This window comes from Amblyraja radiata, chromosome 26 (genome assembly GCF_010909765.2).
Source record: "Amblyraja radiata isolate CabotCenter1 chromosome 26, sAmbRad1.1.pri, whole genome shotgun sequence".
NCBI lineage: Eukaryota > Metazoa > Chordata > Chondrichthyes > Rajiformes > Rajidae > Amblyraja > Amblyraja radiata.
Window position 1 is genome coordinate 8,015,724 of NC_045981.1, and position 19,964 is coordinate 8,035,687.

Below are 19,964 nucleotides of genomic sequence, written 5' to 3' on the forward strand. Positions count from 1 at the left end.
GGTGCAAGTTCACAGTTCCCTGAAAATGGTGACACAGGGGGATAGGGTGGCGAAAAAAGCTTTGGGCATGTTTGCTTTCATACTGTAGGTGGAGGCATTGAGTATAAGAGTTGGGATGTCAAGTGGCACCTGTACTAAATAGTGGGTACACAAAAGTGCTGGAGAAACTCAGCGGGTGAGGCAGCATCTATGGAGTGAAGGAAATAGGCAACGTTTCGGGCAGAAACCCTTCTTCAGACTGATGTAGGGTGGGGGGGGGGGGGAGGGGGGGCCGGGAGAAGAAAGAAAAATCGAAGAGGAGGAGCCAAAGGGCTGAGGGAGAGGGGAGGAAACAGCAAGAGCTACCGGAAATTGGAGAAGTCAATGTTCATACCGTCGGGGTGCAGTCTGCGCAAGCGGTATATGAGGTGCTGCTCCTCCAATTTCAGGTGGTGCTCACTCTGGTCATGGAGCTTATGTACTAAATAGTGGTTAGGCTTCAATGCAGAAAACCCAAGATCTTAAGTAAGAGATGATTAATAAGAAAATGAAAAGATAATTTATTAAAAATTTCATTTCCCAGAGATTGGGAAGACTGTGGAACTCTTGACCATAGCCGTGGTTGGAACAAATAATATCAATAAATATAAGGAGAGGCTAAATACCCACATAAGGAAAAAGAGGGATTAACAAATAATATTAGACAAGGAAAGCAGATGAAGGCTCAGGTGCAGCAATAATGACAGCATAGGTGAGTTATGTTTAAGAAGGAACCGCAGATGCTAGAAAAATCGAAGGTAGATAAAAATGCTGGAGAAACTCAGTGGGTGAGGCAGCTTCCATGGAGCAAAGGAATAGGTGACGTTTCAGGTCGATACCCTTCTTCAGACAAGTTAAGTCGGTTTAATCAGAAGTGTTGTTTGTCTTCCTTTAATGTAATTTGTCTAATATACAAACATTTCCTCGTGCTTTCTGTGTCTGACTAACCAGGTGGAATGCCACTTCAGCATTAAATTACAAATTAAATTTATCACCACAGGGTAACCATTTAGTACATTGAATTTCTGGCAGATCTCTGAATGAGCTGCCTATTTAAATCACCATCTTTTCAAAAATATGGCTGTAATTTACACCTGCACAAAAACTGAACGTTGATCTGTATTTTGACATTTAAGTTACCCAAGCAGCCAAAGAGATCAATTCTGGTTGTCAGTTTACTGCAGGGCACAGAACGTGAGGCTTGTGTGAAAAGGTGGTTGGTAGGCCAAGGTGTCACTCCACTTGGGAGAAAGGCCATGATAAACAATACCTTGCAGGAATTGTTTGAATAACAAACTGCAACAATGGCGTTCCATAGGTCAAATGAAGAAAGTGCAGCAAGAGGGGGGTGAGAACACAATTCCTTGTGCTGCATTATTTCTCCAGAGAAACTTGGAATGCTCCTCCATTGTTCAGAGAGCAAATGCAGTACTAGTCACGACTTTACTGACAAAAAGTGCTTTGTCAGTCGTATAAGCACAAGGAGTAGGGAAGAGCAGCAGAGTGGAACACCCTAACTGCGGAGGCATCGATTCACAATATTTAAGAATTATCTAGACAGGACTTGAATCGCCGAGACATAAGAAGCTATGGGCCAAATACCGGGAAAATGGGATGGGTGTAGACATGTACTTTATGGTTAGCATGGACATTGTGGGCCAAAGGACGTGTTTCTCCGCCTGATGACTATGACTCCAAATCAAAAGTTACAAGAGTCAAGAGCGTTTAATTGTCATAAGTACAGTAATCAAAACAATATAATTCTTACTTGCAGCAGCATAACAGGTCGTGTGGACACAGTACTCATAGAAAACACAAACAACTGTAAATATATAACATGAATGTTTATGATAAGATAGATATAAATAATAAAGCATCTGAGCTTATTATGTAATTTTCAAGAATACTACTATATATATATATAAAGAGAGAGAGAGAGAGTACAGGTATTAGAGCAAATTAAAATGATAATGAAGAATTTTATTGATAGCCAACAAACATTCCTTGTTCTGTGACTAGTAACGGCTGTATCCTTCAAGCTGATGAAATTTGATTCTTTAATGAACATGGCAACAATGATTTTATGTTTAGAGTCACACAGTGATACAGTGTGGAAACAGGCCCTCTAGTCCTGGCAACATCCTCATAAATCTTTTCCGAACCCTTTCAAGCTTGACAATATCTTTCCTATACCATGGTACCCAGAACTGAACACAATATTCTAAATGAGGTCTCATCAACGTCTTATACAACTGCAACATGACCTCCCAACTTCGGAAATTCGGAAAATATGTCTAAACCCATCAGAAATTGCAGAACTGTTCTGCAAGTTAAATCGGCGTTTAAGTTACTCAGCAAATTATAAAAGCATCCACTAACACAACAAGATGAGGTCCTAATTACAAGGACCATGGGTGCCTCTCCAATAAAACGTGATATTTTCTGACAGTGGTATGACTAGCTATCTGCCTGCATAGACTGGAATTGTCCTAAGCCCCCTGCTGTTTAGTCTGCTTACACACGACTGTACTGCTGGACTCAATAACAACTTCATCAACAAGTTCGCTGATGACACAACAGTGATGGATCTCATCAGTGACAATGATGAGTCGGCGTACAGGATGGAGGTGGAGCTGCTCACAGGATGGTGCAAATCCCACAACCTCATTCTCAACGTGGGAAAAACTAAGGAGATGGTGGTTGACTTCAGGAGGGCGGGAAAACAACACCATACACCTCTGCACATCGATGGAGCTGATGTGGAAAGGGTCAGCAGCGTGAAGTTCCTAGGACTCCACCTGTCAGATGACCTGATGTCCACAACCAACACCACAGCACTGGTCAAGAGAGCCCAGCAGCGACTACACCCTCTCCGAAGACTACATAAAGCAGGTCTCCCCACTACACATCTACGAACTTTTTATAGGGGGACAATCGAGAGCACATTAACCAAGCATCACTTCCTGGTTCGGGAGCTGCAAGGCGTACGAACGGCACCAACTTGACAAGATTGTGAAGACCGCCAGCAGGATTATTGGTGCTCCACTCCCTTTCTTGCTGGACATATACAGGAAGAGATGTATCAACAGAGCCATCTCCATCATCAAAGACCCCTACCACCCATCGCATCACATATTCTCCATCCTGCCATCTGGGAAGAGGTACAGGAGCATTAGCTGCAAAACCAGCAGGATGCTCTTCAGCTTCTTCCCGCAGGCTATAAGACTGTTAAACAGACTTTGCCCCCTGCCAAAGTATCGCGCACCAACCACCAACCTGGACAGAGCCACTGTCGTGCCGCTGCCGATCGGAACGCCTGTTGATGTTTGGTTGAGAGTAGTGTTAAACTTGTTCATGATATATGTATTTTTATTTCTATTTATTTTTTACTGCACACTGAATGGACACTGGTTTGAGTAACGTTTTTTTGTTTCCTCTGGGTATGTGAGTACTCAGGAAAATAACAATAAAGATATACAATACAATACAATATACAATACAATACAATAGTTAAGATTTGAAGTTATCTAGAAAACTGTTACAGCAAGCTTCAGATTTTCTGATCTCCAAAAGCTGTTCTTTTTCACAGTAAAAAGAACTTAAGCCCAACATTCATGAATTAAAAACACGCAACACTGGGCAGAAATACCTAAAATGTGAAGTTCTCGTCCCATCCTGAACCATATCACCTGTGTTTTATTAATTGTACACTAAAGCCTCCTAAAACAATTAATTCCAGTTCATTTCATCTTTCATGTTAGCTGGAGTAACGATTGTGACAATCAACCAATCCCACTTTGATTGCAACAAAAAGTTGCCTGAAAAACAAAAGATGGCAGTTGTTGGTGATCCAATTAAAGAATGTGGGCTTTTTAAACTTGACAAAATTGCCCGAGCAGTGTGTAGGGTGGGCTTAACATCCAATGCCACTGCATGGAATCAACCAACATTGACAACGTCTCTTTTTAAATGAGGCATATTTTTATTTGACTTGACCTGCAAAATACAGCAGCATGAAATGTAGAAATATTGCTGTCAGAAATAAAGCATTGAAATTCTATGTTCAAAGTTGCATTGTGTTGTGTATTTGGTACACCATCTGAAATAAGTCCAAAAGGAAACTATTCAAGCTGAAGGAAGAAACTTCGTAATGTGACCTCTCAAGATGAAACATTTGGGTGCCAAGTAAAGTCCTTTCTCACCACACTATAATAAGGATGTGAAAGGCTTGGAGAGGGTGGAGAAGAAATTCCTGGATGTTGCCTGGATTGCAAAGTATTGGCTATAAAGAGAGATTGGACAAAGCTGGGAATATTAGAGGCCGGAGAGCAACCCATTAGAAATACAGCAACACCTCGTTATACAGGACCATGGGGGGAGTGGTGACCGGTAATGCCAATTATCTCCTATAACCGAGTAAGTGATTATCATTGTATGAAGTAGAAATGAAGATCTGCAGATGCTGGTTAATATGCAAAAGGACACAAAGTGCTGGGCTCAGTAGGTCAGGCAGCATCGCTGGCGAACATGATAAGTTTCGGGTCGGGACCATTCGGACTGATTCAGTCTGCTGAGTTTCTCCAGCACTCTGTGTCGTTTCACTGTTAAACTAGGTGCTGATGCCGCTGGTCTGCACCAGCGAGCCCTTCTTCAGCACTGCTCCCCGGTGCAGTTGAATGATGAAATCCATCATACTCTCCTCTCCCCACTACATAGTGAGATACTGAAATGCATTCTTTCTCAACACCCCACAATGGGAGACTTTAAACACACTTACGTTACCTTTTGTACATCAGTGTCATGCTTTTGTTGCAGTTTCAACTTCTCCTCGTGGAATTTTGCTTCCAGCATCTTTGTCTTCATCTCAGTCTAGTTTCATTAAAAAAATTAAACAAGTAGGGTTACTCCTTCCACTAAATGAAATTCCATTCTGTATGAAATGGAAAGAATGTGTAAAATGACCTGTGGGAATATCGTAATATATCCCATTATTTTCAATACAAAAGCTACTCTTGAAACATTATGCTCTAAATGATGCAATTATACTTTGATATTAAATTCTGAAACCATTTCACTATTTTTACATTTTGGTAATTGAACAAAATATTACAAATAATTTATCATATTAAAAATGGACACATTATACCTGCCATTTAGACCATTAATTTGACAATCTGCAATTACCTTATAATATGCTGTTAAACTTGTTAGCAGTGCCATTCAATCGTCTGTAATTTAGTTCTTCAGGGAAACATGTAACTGCAGCCACAACATTGCACAAAATAACGTGTAAAAGAAATGAAGTACGTAGGGCTATCTGTGGTCTGGCAAGAACACAGATTAAATATAAAGATGTAATAAAGATTAAATATTTTATAAGGGCTACAAACATGGTGTTTTGCTTGTCACATGACCCCATTATTGGAGTGGAAGGACTTGACTACTTGACTACTTCAAGCCCCATCATCTGATCTCAGCCACACTAGGAAGCACCGGATGGAGATCAGATGAACAGCAACAACAAAATCACCCTTTTGTCATTGAAGGAACTCCGAATGTGTTTTTTTTAGTAAAATTAATGGGATGTGGAGAACATTGGCAGATAAAATGTTATCCCTCATTGTTTGCTTAACTTAGTGGCTTGCCGGACAAATTTAGGGATAGGTTAACAATCGACCACATTGATGATTTTGCCATCATGCAGGTAAAGATGGCTGAAGGATTCTAAATATGTTTTTCTCCTCGTCGCACAAAACCATTTGGCTCACAAAGTCCATATTGGCTTCTAGCAGAGCAATCCATCAGTATTATTACTCTGTGGCCCGGCAACCAGATCAACATTACCAAGTAGAAACAAGGAACTGCAGATACTGGTCAATACACAAAAGGACACAAAGTGATGGAGTAAGAGAGACTTCTCGACCCAAAACTTCACCTATCCATATTCTCCAGAGGTACTTCCTGACTTGCTCCAGCACATTACTAAATTAACTTTTTTTTTAGATTTCAGAATTATTCAATTACTTGAGTTTAAAATCCACAGCTGCCATGGTGAAATCTGAACTTGCATCCCCATGTCTCCATGTCAGTGCATCACACGGACCAGACTCCCCACCAATGACCATCTACATTTCATACTGCCTTGGTAAAGCAGCTAACACAATCAAAGACTTGTCCCACCCCTCTCATTCTTTCTTCTCCCTGCTCCCGATGAGTAAATGGTACAGAAGCTTGAAAGTGCGCACCACCAGACTCAGGAACAACTTGTTCCCCTCCGAATGGTCTTTCCACAAGATAGGGTAATGTCCGATTCACCACTACCCCATTGGACTTTGTCTATGGAACTGTTGTGAAACATGCTGGGAACTATATTCTGCACTCTATATTTCCTCTTTCTTGTACCTATTGTACTTGAGTCTGACCTGATTGTATTTCTGTTTAGCATTATCTGATTTAATTGAATTGTATGTAGAACATAGCTTTTCACTGTACCTCGGTACACATGACAGTAATAAACCAAAACCTCAATATTCCAATAGCCTGGATACCAATCCAGTAACTTAATCACTGTACCTCAATAGAATTGAGAAGATATGATTACAGAAGTTACGATTATTCTCCTCACATAGGCGGAGAGTAGATAAGGAAGAGTGTCGCAGGTGGCAGTAGTTCTATAACCAAAGGTCACAGATTGAAGGTGAAAGACAAAGGGATGGGTGGGGAGGGAGAAGATAGCTCTACACATTGAATAATGATGCCCTGGAGAGCATTGCTTGAATGATTGTGGAAGCAGATTTACTAGTAACTTTCCAAAGGGAACTAGATAAACACTTCAAAGAGAAAAACAAAGCAGAATTATGGAGTAAGTAGCAAGTGGGGCAATTTGGACAGCTTTTACGAAGAATCAACTATAGACCAAAATACCTCTTTCTGAAAGATTTAATCGCTTGATGATGAAGGGATTCAAAAGCTTTTTTGGTTATTGCCCATGAATAATTTGCCCTCTAACTTTTCGTCCTTCATGTGCTGGGGCTCATGTTGATTGAGCAAATATAATATAGATAAATGTGAGGTTATCCACTTTGGTGGCAAAAACAAGGGGGCAGATTATTATCTCAATGGCGATAGGTTAGTTAAGGGGGAGGTGCAGCGCGACCTGGGCGTCCTTGTACACCGGTCACTGAAAGTTGGCTTACAGGTACAGCAGGCAGTGAAGAAAGCTAATGGAATGTTGGCCTTCATGACAAGAGGATTTCAGTATAGGAATAAAGAGGTTCTTCTGCAGTTGTATAGGGCTCTGGTGAGACCACATCTAGAATATTGTGTGCAGTTTTGGTCTCCTAATTTGAGGAAGGACATCCTTGTGATTGAGGGAGTGCAGCGTAGGTTCACGAGATTGATCCCTGGGATGGCGGGACTGTCATATGAGGAAAGATTGAAAAGATTAGGCTTGTATTCACTGGCGTTTAGTAGGATGAGGGGGATCTTATAAAAACATATAAAATTATAAAAGGACTGGACAAGCTAGATGCAGGAAAAATGTTCCCAATGTCAGGCGAGTCCAGAACCAGGGGCCGCAGTCTTAGAATAAAGGGGAGGTCATTTAAGACTGAGGTGAGAAAAAAAGTTTTCATCCAGAGAGTTGTGAATTTGTGGAATTCCCTGCCACAGAGGGCAGTGGAGGCCTAGTCACTGGATGGATTTAAGAGAGAGTTAGATAGAGCTCTAGCGGCTAGTGGAGTCAAGGGATATGGGGAGAAGGCAGGCATAGGTTATTGATAGGGGACGATATGCCATGATCACAATGAATGGCGGTGCTGGCTCGAACGGCCGAATGGCCTCCTCCTAAACCTATTTTCTATGTTTCTAAAACAATGCAACAATTGGGCATCCCCAGTGCTGGTATGCTGCGCACTATTGTGTACCAAGGGCTAAGAAGTTATTCTACTAAGAGGTGGCAATTCACCCTACCGACCATACTGAGGGCAGCCGACCTGGAAAAAAAGCATTAATAATGCTTCTGCTGCAGCCTTGCTTTCCTGGGTATTATTCATCTCATGTGGCAACCATGCCCCTGGCCTATTCCACCACAAAGACCCTCAGTATGATAAATTTCTCTTTTTCCTCTGGCAAAAACTGATTTGATCAGTTTGATTTATTACTCTTTAGCTGATGTTTTGCCAATTTAATTTTCTAGCTTGCTGCAAATATATTAACTGCAAGCAACTTATGGCAGCTGAATTTTTGTTATGTTTTGCTTATCCAGTTCTTAATGTTATCATTGATACCGATTTCAGTTATACCTGCCTTGCACGTATTTACTGGAAAAAAAAATTATGATCTATTTGATCTGTTTAATTTCCTACTATATAAACACAACTTTTATGCATATGGGCTCTTCGTTATCTGATGCCTAAGGCTCCATCTGCTTTGAACTCACGATCATGGCTGTTAGCTTGTCTACTCTTATCTGATCACCTGTGGGCCAGAGGCGACATCTCAGAAAATGATTACACCTCAGGTTTGTAAAGTCAAAATGTTTGTGCCAGAGTGACTACAAAGGCTCAGTGAAACATAAACAAGTAAAGGGGGAAATGTTTATCACAGAATCCCACATTTACATAATCAAATATATTCAGTCAAGAAGATAATCTGACTAGTTCAGATTATGAATGCTAATCAGATTGTGATCGATGCCAGTCTGGGGTGTGGGGGATTTCTCACCCCAAAATAAAAGAGGCAGTTAGGAGGATTCCACTTTGTAAGACTCCAGGCTTGCTAATATAAACAACGCTATACCAGCAAAGAGCAAGATTAAAACCCACCTGTCTGACCTGCCCCCTGGAAAGGAATGCAGCGAAGACAGAAAAGGCAAGGCTTTGGCTGTGCGATCTGAAAAGTAGGTTTGGCAGAAAAGCACAAACCAGCCTGCTAGAAACTTAAATCAATGAATAAGCATTCAAAAGATACAACTCTGGTCACTGTCTACGAAAGCTATCACAAATTATGCCAAATTTTGTTTGTGGCTCTTGTACATCAACGATGCACAATGAAACAACCTGTGTTAACATTTTATAGTGGGACTTTCCAATGCAGTTATCTTTCAGAATGAACCAACTGGCACACTCAAAATATTTTCTTGAAAACTAATAGATGACATATGACCTTCAATAATACCCCAAATAACATTTGAGGAAACTTTTGAAAAAGTTCATTATTACATGATTGTTTGCTTACCAAATTTTCTTTGGCATGTTCATCTTTAGAACTCATTAGCCTATGCAAAAAAACAAAGTGCTGGAGGAACTTAGTGGGTCAGGCGGCATCTGCGGTGGTGTCTGAATTAAACTCCATTTGGTATTTCTAGGTCCATTTACCCAGCTGATCAAGATCCCGCTGTAATTCTTTAATAATCTGCATCACTGTCTACGATACCACTTATTTTAGTATCATCTGCAAACTTACTTTATACATTCTGATCCAAATCATTGCTATAGATGCCTGACAATGGGCCCAAACTGACATAAAATGAGGTGAGAGTAGCTGTTGGGGGAGTCCAGAAACAGGGGCCACAGTTTAAGAATAAGGAGTAAGCCATTTAGAACGGAGACGAGGAAGCACCTATTCTCACAGAGTGGTGAATCTGTGGAATTCTCTGCCTCAGAGGGCGGTGGAGGCACGTTCTCTGGATGCTTTCAAGAGAGAGCTAGATAGGGCTCTTAAAAATAGCGGAGTCAGGGGATATGGGGAGAAGGCAGGAACGGGATACTGATTGGGAATGATCAGCCATGATCACATTGAAGGCTGGCTCGAAGGGCCGAATGGCCTACTCCTGCACCTATTGTCTATTGTCAGTGTCCTGGGCCCAGCCAATTTCAGCTGTTTCTCTTTTATTTTCCTTGCATCATATGATCAGAACTAGGGATGTTCATTGATGATCGTATAACATTTAATTCTACGTACAGCTCCTTGGATGATGGTATAATCCATGGACTAAAGCAACAAGATTGAATCAAATTGAAAGTTGCAGCATGGAAACAGGCCCTTCAGACCACCGAGTCCATGCTGACCTTCAATTGCCCGTTCTCACTAGTTCTGTTATCAGATTTTCGCATCCACTCCCTACACACTTATGGCAATTTTACAGAGGCCAATGAACCTATGAATCGTTGGGATATGGGAAGAAACTGGAGCACCCGGAGGAAACTGACACGGTCACAGGAAGAATGTGCAAACCCCACACAGACAGCTCCCGAGGTCTGGATCAAAACCGGATCTTTGGCGCTGTGAGGCAGTAGCTCTACCAGCTGTGCAACTGTGCCACACAAAGTTCTTGAGAATGTGCTGTGGGCTGGAAAGTAACCATTATTGCCAAACAATTTCTCTAACAAATGAGCATCTAACAAACTACTCTTGATAGTTTGATGGTGAATGGCATTACCACTACCTAATCCTTACTTCACCATTAACACAAGGGCATCAGAACTAAACAGAAACATACTCAGAACCGCCACATCAAATAAAATGGCTACAAGAACAGGTTTGAATCTGTGGCACCTTATGTGGCATCTCCTTGTACCCCAAAGTCTTTACATCATTTTCAAGGTCCAAGCTAGAAATGTGATGGAATAGTTTTCACATTGATTAGAATTCAGGGAAATGGATGGGAAGACTGGGACAGCACTTTTTACATATATTTGTAAAGAGTTATAATCTGCAACTAAAGTGTTTTTAGTATGGGTTTTTGTTTACTTTTCATTTGTAATTTCTTATATATGTTTTGACCATCATCACCAGATCAAGGGTCCCACAAAGTCTTCCAGGTCTTCAGTCAAATCCCTGGAAGACTTTGACTCCAAGACTGAGTGGTGCAGAGCCTGGAAAGATGCCAACGCCAACAACGGAGATGCCATCACAGATCACACAGTGAAACCACCGGGATTTGACCTCCATCACAAGCTATGGCTAACCCTGAACAGAATCCGTACCGTCCATGCAAGAACAGCCCATCACCTGCATAAGTGGGGGATGACGGACAGTTCTGCTTGCGACTGCGTACATCCAGACCAGATCATCTGACACATTGTGAATGACTGCCCACTGAGGCTTTTCCCTGGTGGCATCAAAGCCATCCACCCAGCAACTGATGCTGCCCTGGCTTGGATGTCTACCCTTGACCTACAACTTTAGGCTGTGCATGCCATACGCAAGAAGAAGATCATCACCAGAGCATTCAGAAATACCTTTTCTGTGACTGTTCAGACAGCCTCTAGGGCATGGCAGAGCTGACTGTTTGATTTTTCATATTTTTGATGGGTGGGGCTAGTGTTGAGTACTCAGTGTTCCTTCCTTCACATGGGTCCTTACGGGAACACAGGGCTGGCTTTCACCCACACTTTCCCACCAGGAGGGCTGGTTCAGGCAAGTCCGTTTTCTTCTGAATCAGAAGGCAGTGGTGAGAACAGTTAGCACACCAGCGCACTGCAAAAGCTGTTGGACCAAGTTTGTGCAGGTTTCAAACCGTACAGAATGAATAAAGTTTAAAAAAATGTAAGAAAAATGAAAATTAGAGGAAGCCTTCCTACTTTTAGAGTATGGCTGAAATAATGTCTTCTGAATGTAATTATTACAAAATTCATTACTCACAAATTCCTTGTAGTACAGGAGAGAATTGCTTGATATTATTATGCATTTGTTTGCTTTGAAGGAATAATATTATAATAATATATTAACAGATTGGAATTATTCCGCTTGCAGGAAATGGCAAGTGATCATATTTACAAAAATATTACTTTTAAGTCCTTGAATGACATGTTGGCTTTTAATAATTCACTTGTTATTATAACTTTCATATGGCTGGATGTTTTACAAATGTGAACTTGGTAGAATATTAAGAGCACAAATATGGGTGAACAACACACTCAACCCAAAAGCCCTTCAATCTTCCACCAATCATGTTTCAACAGGTTCATTGTAGAAGGAGACGTACGGGCAATTCCTAGGAGAGAAGTACGAATGAAATAGAAGTCTATCTAATAATCTATTAATAGTCAACTGCATGTGATCCATCTATTTTACGTTAACGTTTACTTTGAAAATGATTTTGCTGGTGCAACATTTTAATCTTTTGTTAAACTTTCCGACTGAGTTGTGAGTGCACAGAATTACAAACTAAGTGCCAGAATTCATGGAAAAAAACATTTATTCTTGAACTGACCTTCCACACAATCTTTACAGGTGACCATATGGCATGGGCCATGACTTGATTTAGGAGATCAGACTTGAGCTCCTTTCAACCCATGAAAGTGCCAGTGAATAGTTATGTGAATACTGTCAATTCTTTCAATGTACAATATTGTGTGTACATCACTCCTTTACTTACGGTAATTTCAAATACATCTTCCATAACTGCCTCGCGTAACAAGAACATCTAAGGGAATTATATAAAGCTAAAAAAACATTATAAAATGCTACACTATCCCGCAAAAGCCGAATGACCAAGATTATTTCTGTAGATTTAAATAGACATTGGATGATTCATCATCATCATTAACCTGAACATTTTACACAGAACCTGAATAGCAATCAGTTCCCTTTCATGCAGAGAACCACCACCAGAAGTTGAGAGGGAGGCAGCAAAGAAGCAGAAAGAAAGAACATATATTCTGTATGCAAATTTTTGTATGCAGAAATTTAATCTCATTCCTAAATAAATAATTTAAAACAACTTCTAAATGAGTTGCTTTTTCTCCAGCGACCATGGCTGTTTTATTTATGATATGCTATGCCCTCCGGGCCCCGTTCATTTACTTAAGCAGAGCGGTAATTTTAATATCAACTGAATGGCAGTTGTAAATTATTTTAGATGCTAACTATATTAATTAGAGCTTGTGGTCTCATAGCAAACAGGGTTACAAGGGGTTTTCTGAACCATCTGCTTGAGTCTCATGCTCAGTGTAGACGTCTTGTTCTTTACTGTGGCCTGACATGAGCTCTGCACTCTCCAATTAATTGTTTACTGTCTGGATTATCAATACAAAATAGCACAAATAGTCCCAAATCAGACTTGCCACACAAGAATTACAAATTGCAAAAGAAAAACTACACCCCACAGGTGTCAAAGTGGGAAGAAATACAGAAGAATTTGAAAGCAAAACCTGATGTCAAGTGCCCTGACAAAACTGCTCCACAAAATGTATTTTTTAATTTGAATTGAATTGAATTGAATACCTTATTGTCACATGCGACAAAGTCACAGTGAAATACTTTGCTTGCATACACAAGGTATGCAGTAGTCGCCACATAAAGGGCGCTGATACAAATTGGTTTTGCTTGTAAGGCCAATGTTTAATGTCCTCAAGAAGCTGATGGAGGGCTGCTTTCTTGAACACTGTAATCCTTGTGGTGAAAGTACTCCATGGTGCAAAGAGTTCCAGCAACTTGATCCAGTGATGATGAAAAGAAAGGTGATGTGAATAGAACAGGAACTTGCAGATGGTGGTAATCTATTGCCTCATCTTCCTTGGTGATCAGAGGAAAGATTTGGGGGTTATTACTCAAGTAAGGTTGTGAACTGACTGTAGTAAATCTTTAGCTCCTACTGGGCTAGATTTAGAAACATCGAAACATAGAAAATAGGTGCAGGAGGAGGCCATTCGGCCCTTCGAGCCAGCACCGCCATTCATTGTGATCATGGCTGATCGTCCCCAATCAATAACCCGTGCCTGCCTTCTCCCCATATCCCTTGACTCCACTAGCCCCTAGAGCTCCATCTAACTCTCTCTTAAATCCATCCAGTGATTTGGTCTCCACTGCCCTCAGTGGCCGGGAATTCCACAAATTCACAATTCTCTGGGTGAAAATGTTTTTTCTCACCTCATTCTTAAATGGCCTCCCCTTTATTCTAAGACTGTGGCCCCTGGTTCTGGACTCGCCAACATTGGGAACATTTTTCCTGCATCTAGCTTGTCCAGTCCTTTTATAATTTTATATGTTTCTATAAGATCCCCCTCATCCTTCTAAACTCCAGTGAATACAAGCCTAGTCTTTCCAATCTTTCCTCATATGACAGTCCCGCCATCCCAGGGATCAATCTCATGAACCTACGCTGCACTGCCTCAATCACAAGGATGTCCTTCCTCAAATTAGGAATTTGTTGTTCAGGACCTCTGTTGTTTAGTGATTAATATTCAGCAAACTTCTTATCAGGTCCTACTCAGAACATTCACATCCATACAAAATATCTGACTGCACAACATCATCAAATGGCATTAGTAAGGCAATTAAAAGATGAATCTTTTCAGGAATATTCAAGCTCTTTTGCATTCATTACAAGTGGATGCATTAGTAATAATCTTTCAAAACTCTTTAGATTCTGGAGTAGTTCCTGAGGATTGGCGGGTAGCAAACGTAACCCCACTGTTTAAGAAGGGAGGGAGAGAGAAAACGGGGAATTACAGACCAGTTAGTCTAACATCGGTAGTGGGGAAACTGCTAGAGTCAGTTATTAAAGATGGGATAGCAGCACATTTGGAAAGTGGTGAAATCATTGGACAAAGTCAGCATGGATTTACAAAAGGTAAATCATGTCTGACGAATCTTATAGAATTTTTCGAGGATGTAACTAGTAGCGTGGATAGGGGAGAACCAGTGGATGTGGTGTATCTGGACTTCCAGAAGGCTTTCGACAAGGTCCCACATAAGAGATTAGTTTATAAACTTAAAGCACACGGCATTGGGGGTTCAGTATTGATGTGGATAGAGAACTGGCTGGCAAACAGGAAGCAAAGAGTAGGAGTAAACGGGTCCTTTTCACAATGGCAGGCAGTGACTAGTGGGGTACCGCAAGGCTCAGTGCTGGGACCCCAGCTATTTACAATATATATTAATGATCTGGATGAGGGAATTGAAGGCAATATCTCCAAGTTTGCGGATGACACTAAGCTGGGGGGCAGTGTTAGCTGTGAGGATGCTAGGAGACTGCAAGGTGACTTGGATAGGCTGGGTGAGTGGGCAAATGTTTGGCAGATGCAGTATAATATGGATAAATGTGAGGTTCTCCATTTTGGTGGCAAAAACAGGAAAGCAGACTATTATCTAAATGGTGGCCGACTAGGAAAAGGGGAGATGCAGCGAGACCTGGGTGTCATGGTACACCAGTCATTGAAAGTGGGCATGCAGGTGCAGCAGGCAGTGAAGAAAGCGAATGGTATGTTAGCTTTCATAGCAAAAGGATTTGAGTACAGGAGCAGGGAGGTTCTACTGCAGTTGTACAGGGTCTTGGTGAGACAACACCTGGAGTATTGCGTACAGTTTTGGTCTCCAAATCTGAGGAAGGACATTATTGCCATAGAGGGAGTGCAGAGAAGGTTCACCAGACTGATTCCTGGGATGTCAGGACTGTCTTATGAAGAAAGACTGGATAGACTTGGTTTATACTCTCTAGAATTTAGGAGATTGAGAGGGGATCTTATAGAAACTTACAAAATTCTTAAGGGGTTGGACAGGCTAGATGCAGGAAGATTGCTCCCGATGTTGGGGAAGTCCAGGACAAGGGGTCACAGCTTAAGGATAAGGGGGAAATCCTTTAAAACCGAGATGAGAAGAACTTTTTTCACACAGAGAGTGGTGAATCTCTGGAACTCCCTGCCACAGAGGGTAGTCGAGGCCAGTTCATTGGCTATATTTAAGAGGGAGTTAGATGTGGCCCTTGTGGCTAAGGGGATCAGAGGGTATGGAGAGAAGGCAGGTACGGGATACTGAGTTGGATGATCAGCCATGATCATATTGAATGGCGGTGCAGGCTCGAAGGGCCGAATGGCCTACTCCTGCACCTAATTTCTATGTTTCTATGTTTCTTTTGTAACGTGATAAATTGAGCTGATAATTGGATATTTTAGACCATTAATGGGAAAGTGTCTCCTGAAACAAGTACATTCATATTTAGATAGAAACTGCAGATGCTGGAATCTTGAGGCAAACAGAAAGTGCTGGAGTAACTCAGCAGGTCAGGCAGCATCTGGGGAGAGAATTAACAGGTGATGTTTTGGATTGGGACCCTTCTTCACAAGAACATAAGACATAGGAGGGTAGCAGGTCATGCTGTCTCTTTCTTGCTCCCCCATTTAATAACACATGTGGCTGATAGTTTACCTCCACTTTCTAAAATGACCTCATTGCTCAGCAGCAATAAACCATGTAACTCAGCCTTGAATATATTCATAATTAAACATCCATGCAGGTAGATACGTTCTGAGATTCACAATACTATACAATACAATACAATACAATTCAATTTATTGTCATTTGGACCCCTTGAGGTCCAAACGAAATGCCGTTTCTGCAGCCATACATTACAAACAAATAGACCCAAGACACAACATAATTTACATAAACATCCATCACATTGCTGTGATGGAAGGCCAAAAAAACTTCTCTCTCCACTGCACTCTCCCCCCCGATGTCAGAGTCAAAGTCAAAGCCCCCGGCGGGCGATGGCGATTGTCCCGTGGCCATTAAACCACGCCGGGTGATGCAAGGTCACACACCGGGTCTTGGTGTTAGAGCCCCCGGCGTGCGCTCGCAGCCCGCAGCCATTCCAAGCCGCGCGGGGCGGTGCTGTAAGGCCCCGCTCCAGGTGCTCTTCAACCCCGCAACTCCTTCTTTACCCCCTATCCTGACACTACATCCCCTCCTAATTCAACACTCCTCTTAAAAAAATAACTTCCATGATATTCACACTTATTCTTCTGAAGTACAGAGTAAAGGCCAATTCTGGGAGGTCATATTGCAGTTGTATAAGATGTTGGTGAGGCCGCATTTAGAGTACTGTGTTCAGTTCTGGGCACCATGTTATAGGAAAGATGCTGTCAAGCTGAAAAGGGTAGAGGAGATTTTACGAGGATGTTGCCAGGACTTGAGGGTCTGAGCTATAGAGAGAGGTTGAGTAGGCTGAGATTCTATTCCTTGGAGCGCAGGAGGAAAAGGCGTAATCTTATAGAGGTGTATAAATCCTGAGAGGAATAGAGTCTCTTGCCCAGAATGGGTGAATCGAGGACCAGAGGACATAGGTTTAAGGTGAAGGGGGAAAGATTTAATAGGAATCTGAGGGGTAACATTTTCACGGTGGTTGTATGGAATAAGATACCAGAGGAGGTAATTGAGGCAGGGACTATCCCAACATTTAAGAGACAGTAAGACAGGTACATGGATAGGACAGGTTTGGAGGGATATGGACCAAATGCGGGCAGCTGGGACTAGTGTGGCTGGGACATGTTGGCCCGTGTGGGCAAGTTGGGCCAAAGGGCGTGTTTCCGCACTGCATCACTCTGTGACTCTGTGACTACTCAAATTGGAGTGAATTTCAATTCTAAGGCAAGTACTTCTTTCCTTACTGATGAAAAGTTATTCCCTGAATTGACAACTCTAGTTTTCACCGTAGATGTTGCTGAGCATTTAATGCAAGTCGAAGACTGATCACAATACAGGTAATTCTGCGAAAATGCAATAGCTGTGTGCCTAAGAAACCTCGCGATGTTCAAAGTCATGTTATAAAAACAATTGTGTCGATGAGGGAAAGAGGGTTAGGTGCTAGAGAGTTTCAGATTTGCAATGAAAGTTATTTTTCCCGTAGGATTTTCAAAGGTAAAGGTCTTTTTAATAGCTCCAAGTTTACTTTTGTTACTGTGAGTTAAAAATACCAGAGGCTGCATGTTACATTGTTTAATGGAGTATTGATGTACAAGTGAAAATGATGTTGCCAGGACTCGAGGTTGGGCAGCCATGGACTTTATTCCATAGAGTATAGGAGACCGAGGGGTGATCTTATAGAGGTGTATAAAATAATGAGGGGTCTGGATAGGGTTAAAGCACACATAAAGAACTAGATAGCATAGGGGGTTAATATGAGAGGGGGAAGAGTTAAGAGGAACCTGAAGGACAGTATTTTCACACAGAGGGTGGTATGTATATGGAACAAGCTGCCAGAAGAATTGGATGAGGCAGGTACTATAATAAAATTTAGAAAACATTTGGACAGGAACATGAATATGGGTCGGCTGGCTGGCATATGGGATGAGGGTAGATGAGTATCTTGGTTGGCATGGACGGGTTGGATCAAAGTGCCTGTTTCCATGCTGTATGACTTTATAACTCTATAGCTAAGCGTCAGAAGGGATTGCAAAGGAACTTAATTTAATTTTAAATATAATCATTTAATGTAAGCTGAAATAGATTGGCTTGCATAAAACTATAACAATGAACTTTTAATCAGTTATTTCATGCTGTTCATACATTTTTCATCTCCGTGACTGAACTCATGGAGCTTTTGAAAATACTGATTTTAATAAGGACCAACAAATGCAGAACAGATGTGAGACAAAATAGTTTGATGCCGGTGAAGATCTATTAACAAAATGCACGGTGGAAATAAATGCTTGCATTGCAGTTTTTGTTGGTTTGTTTAGATAATACGTTGCTTACTTGATTGTATTCGGCAGAAATTCTTGATAAAAACAAAATATATCACATTCTGCCTGAATCTGGCCCACTAATAGCCCAGGAAGGGTGAGAGGGTGCAGAAAAGATTCACACAGATGTGGCTTGGATTAAAAGGGGTGAGTTGGAAGGCTGGGTCTGTTTTCCCTGGAGTGAAGGAAGCTGAGAGGTATCACAGGTGTCTGAGGGGTACATTTTTCACACAAGGAGTAGTTGGTATCTGGAGTGAACTGCCAGCGGAGATGACGAAGCAGGAACAGTTAAAACATTTAATAGGCATCTGGACAGTTATGAGAATAAGCAGGGCATTCCATAATTAATGCAGGCAAGCGAGATGAGTATATATAGGCATGATGGTAGGCTTAGTTATAGTTTCTGATTCCATGCTGTACAACTTTATGATATTATGACTCTAATCTGACAATAATATGACAGGGTGCACAAAATGTTTTAAGTTTCATGTACATGTCAAGAAGAAGAATCAAGGTGTGAGAAGCTTGTAAAGTATCTTCTAATTAATGTGCATCATACTAGATTTCAGCACATTTTTATATGCTTCCTTCTCATCTTGTGACCATTCTCATCTGTATTCAGGCTTCTGCTCTTACTTTATCGTGAAACCTCTTTGGACCACGCACAAAGAGAAGCAACATGCAGCTAATGGCAATGACCCTTGAGACCCTGTGACTGACTGGCTGTCCCACAATTCACCCCTTGATGTGATGAAACCTTAAACAAACAGAATAATAGGCGGTTGGAAAATCCCACTGATAGCACGGACCAGTTTGTATCTCCATTCAACTTCCGTTATCAAAGCAAAAGAATCATTAGCCATTCTGCAGCAAGTAGACCACGTCTCCCTGGAGCCATCCTTTCACAATAGGCTGGCACAGACAGCATCAGCCGGTTACTTGAAGAGCTGACATGGGTGTACACCAGCAGTTTGTAGATGAGACAAAAATCCTTTTGATTTCTGGAGACTATCTTTGCATCACACAGTGCCTCAAAGCAGCACAGTGGCACAGCATACAATTCATTTACACATATTGCATACAATAAAAGCCCCAGCATTAATCTCTGCAGTACATCATGTGTTAATTTCCAAGTGGATTAAACGATGACCCATCTTTGGACTCATCCCTCCATGTCCATGCGTTTCAATTATTGACAACACATCCGGGCCCACTGCCATTCCAGATCTCTGATGTCCACTCATAGAATCATAGGAAATAGGTGCAGGAGTAGGCCATTCGGCCCTTCGAGCCTGCACCGCCATTCAATATGATCATGGCTGATCATCCAACTCAGTATCATCCAACTCATTGTAACCTCTTATGCAATCTCGAATTGCATCATCATTGACAGATTTGTTTTCACTGCCTGGGGAATTCCATCCCTAAATCTCCAATCTCTTTTTCCTTCTTAAGAAGCTCCTTAAAAGCCATCTCTTT

The 19,964-nt window shown here is 41.5% G+C and overlaps 1 protein-coding gene across 6 annotated transcripts in view; it reads right to left on the reverse strand.

The window, feature by feature from the left end:
* Positions 1-19,964, reverse strand: part of cep112 (centrosomal protein 112) — a 320,895-nt gene that overhangs the window by 200,238 nt on the left and 100,693 nt on the right. For all 6 annotated transcript variants that reach the window (XM_033044129.1, XM_033044127.1, XM_033044128.1 and 3 more), the window contains one exon: positions 4,801-4,887. In XM_033044129.1, coding sequence (XP_032900020.1) covers positions 4,801-4,887 — 87 coding nt within the window. The remainder of the gene's footprint in view (positions 1-4,800; positions 4,888-19,964) is intronic.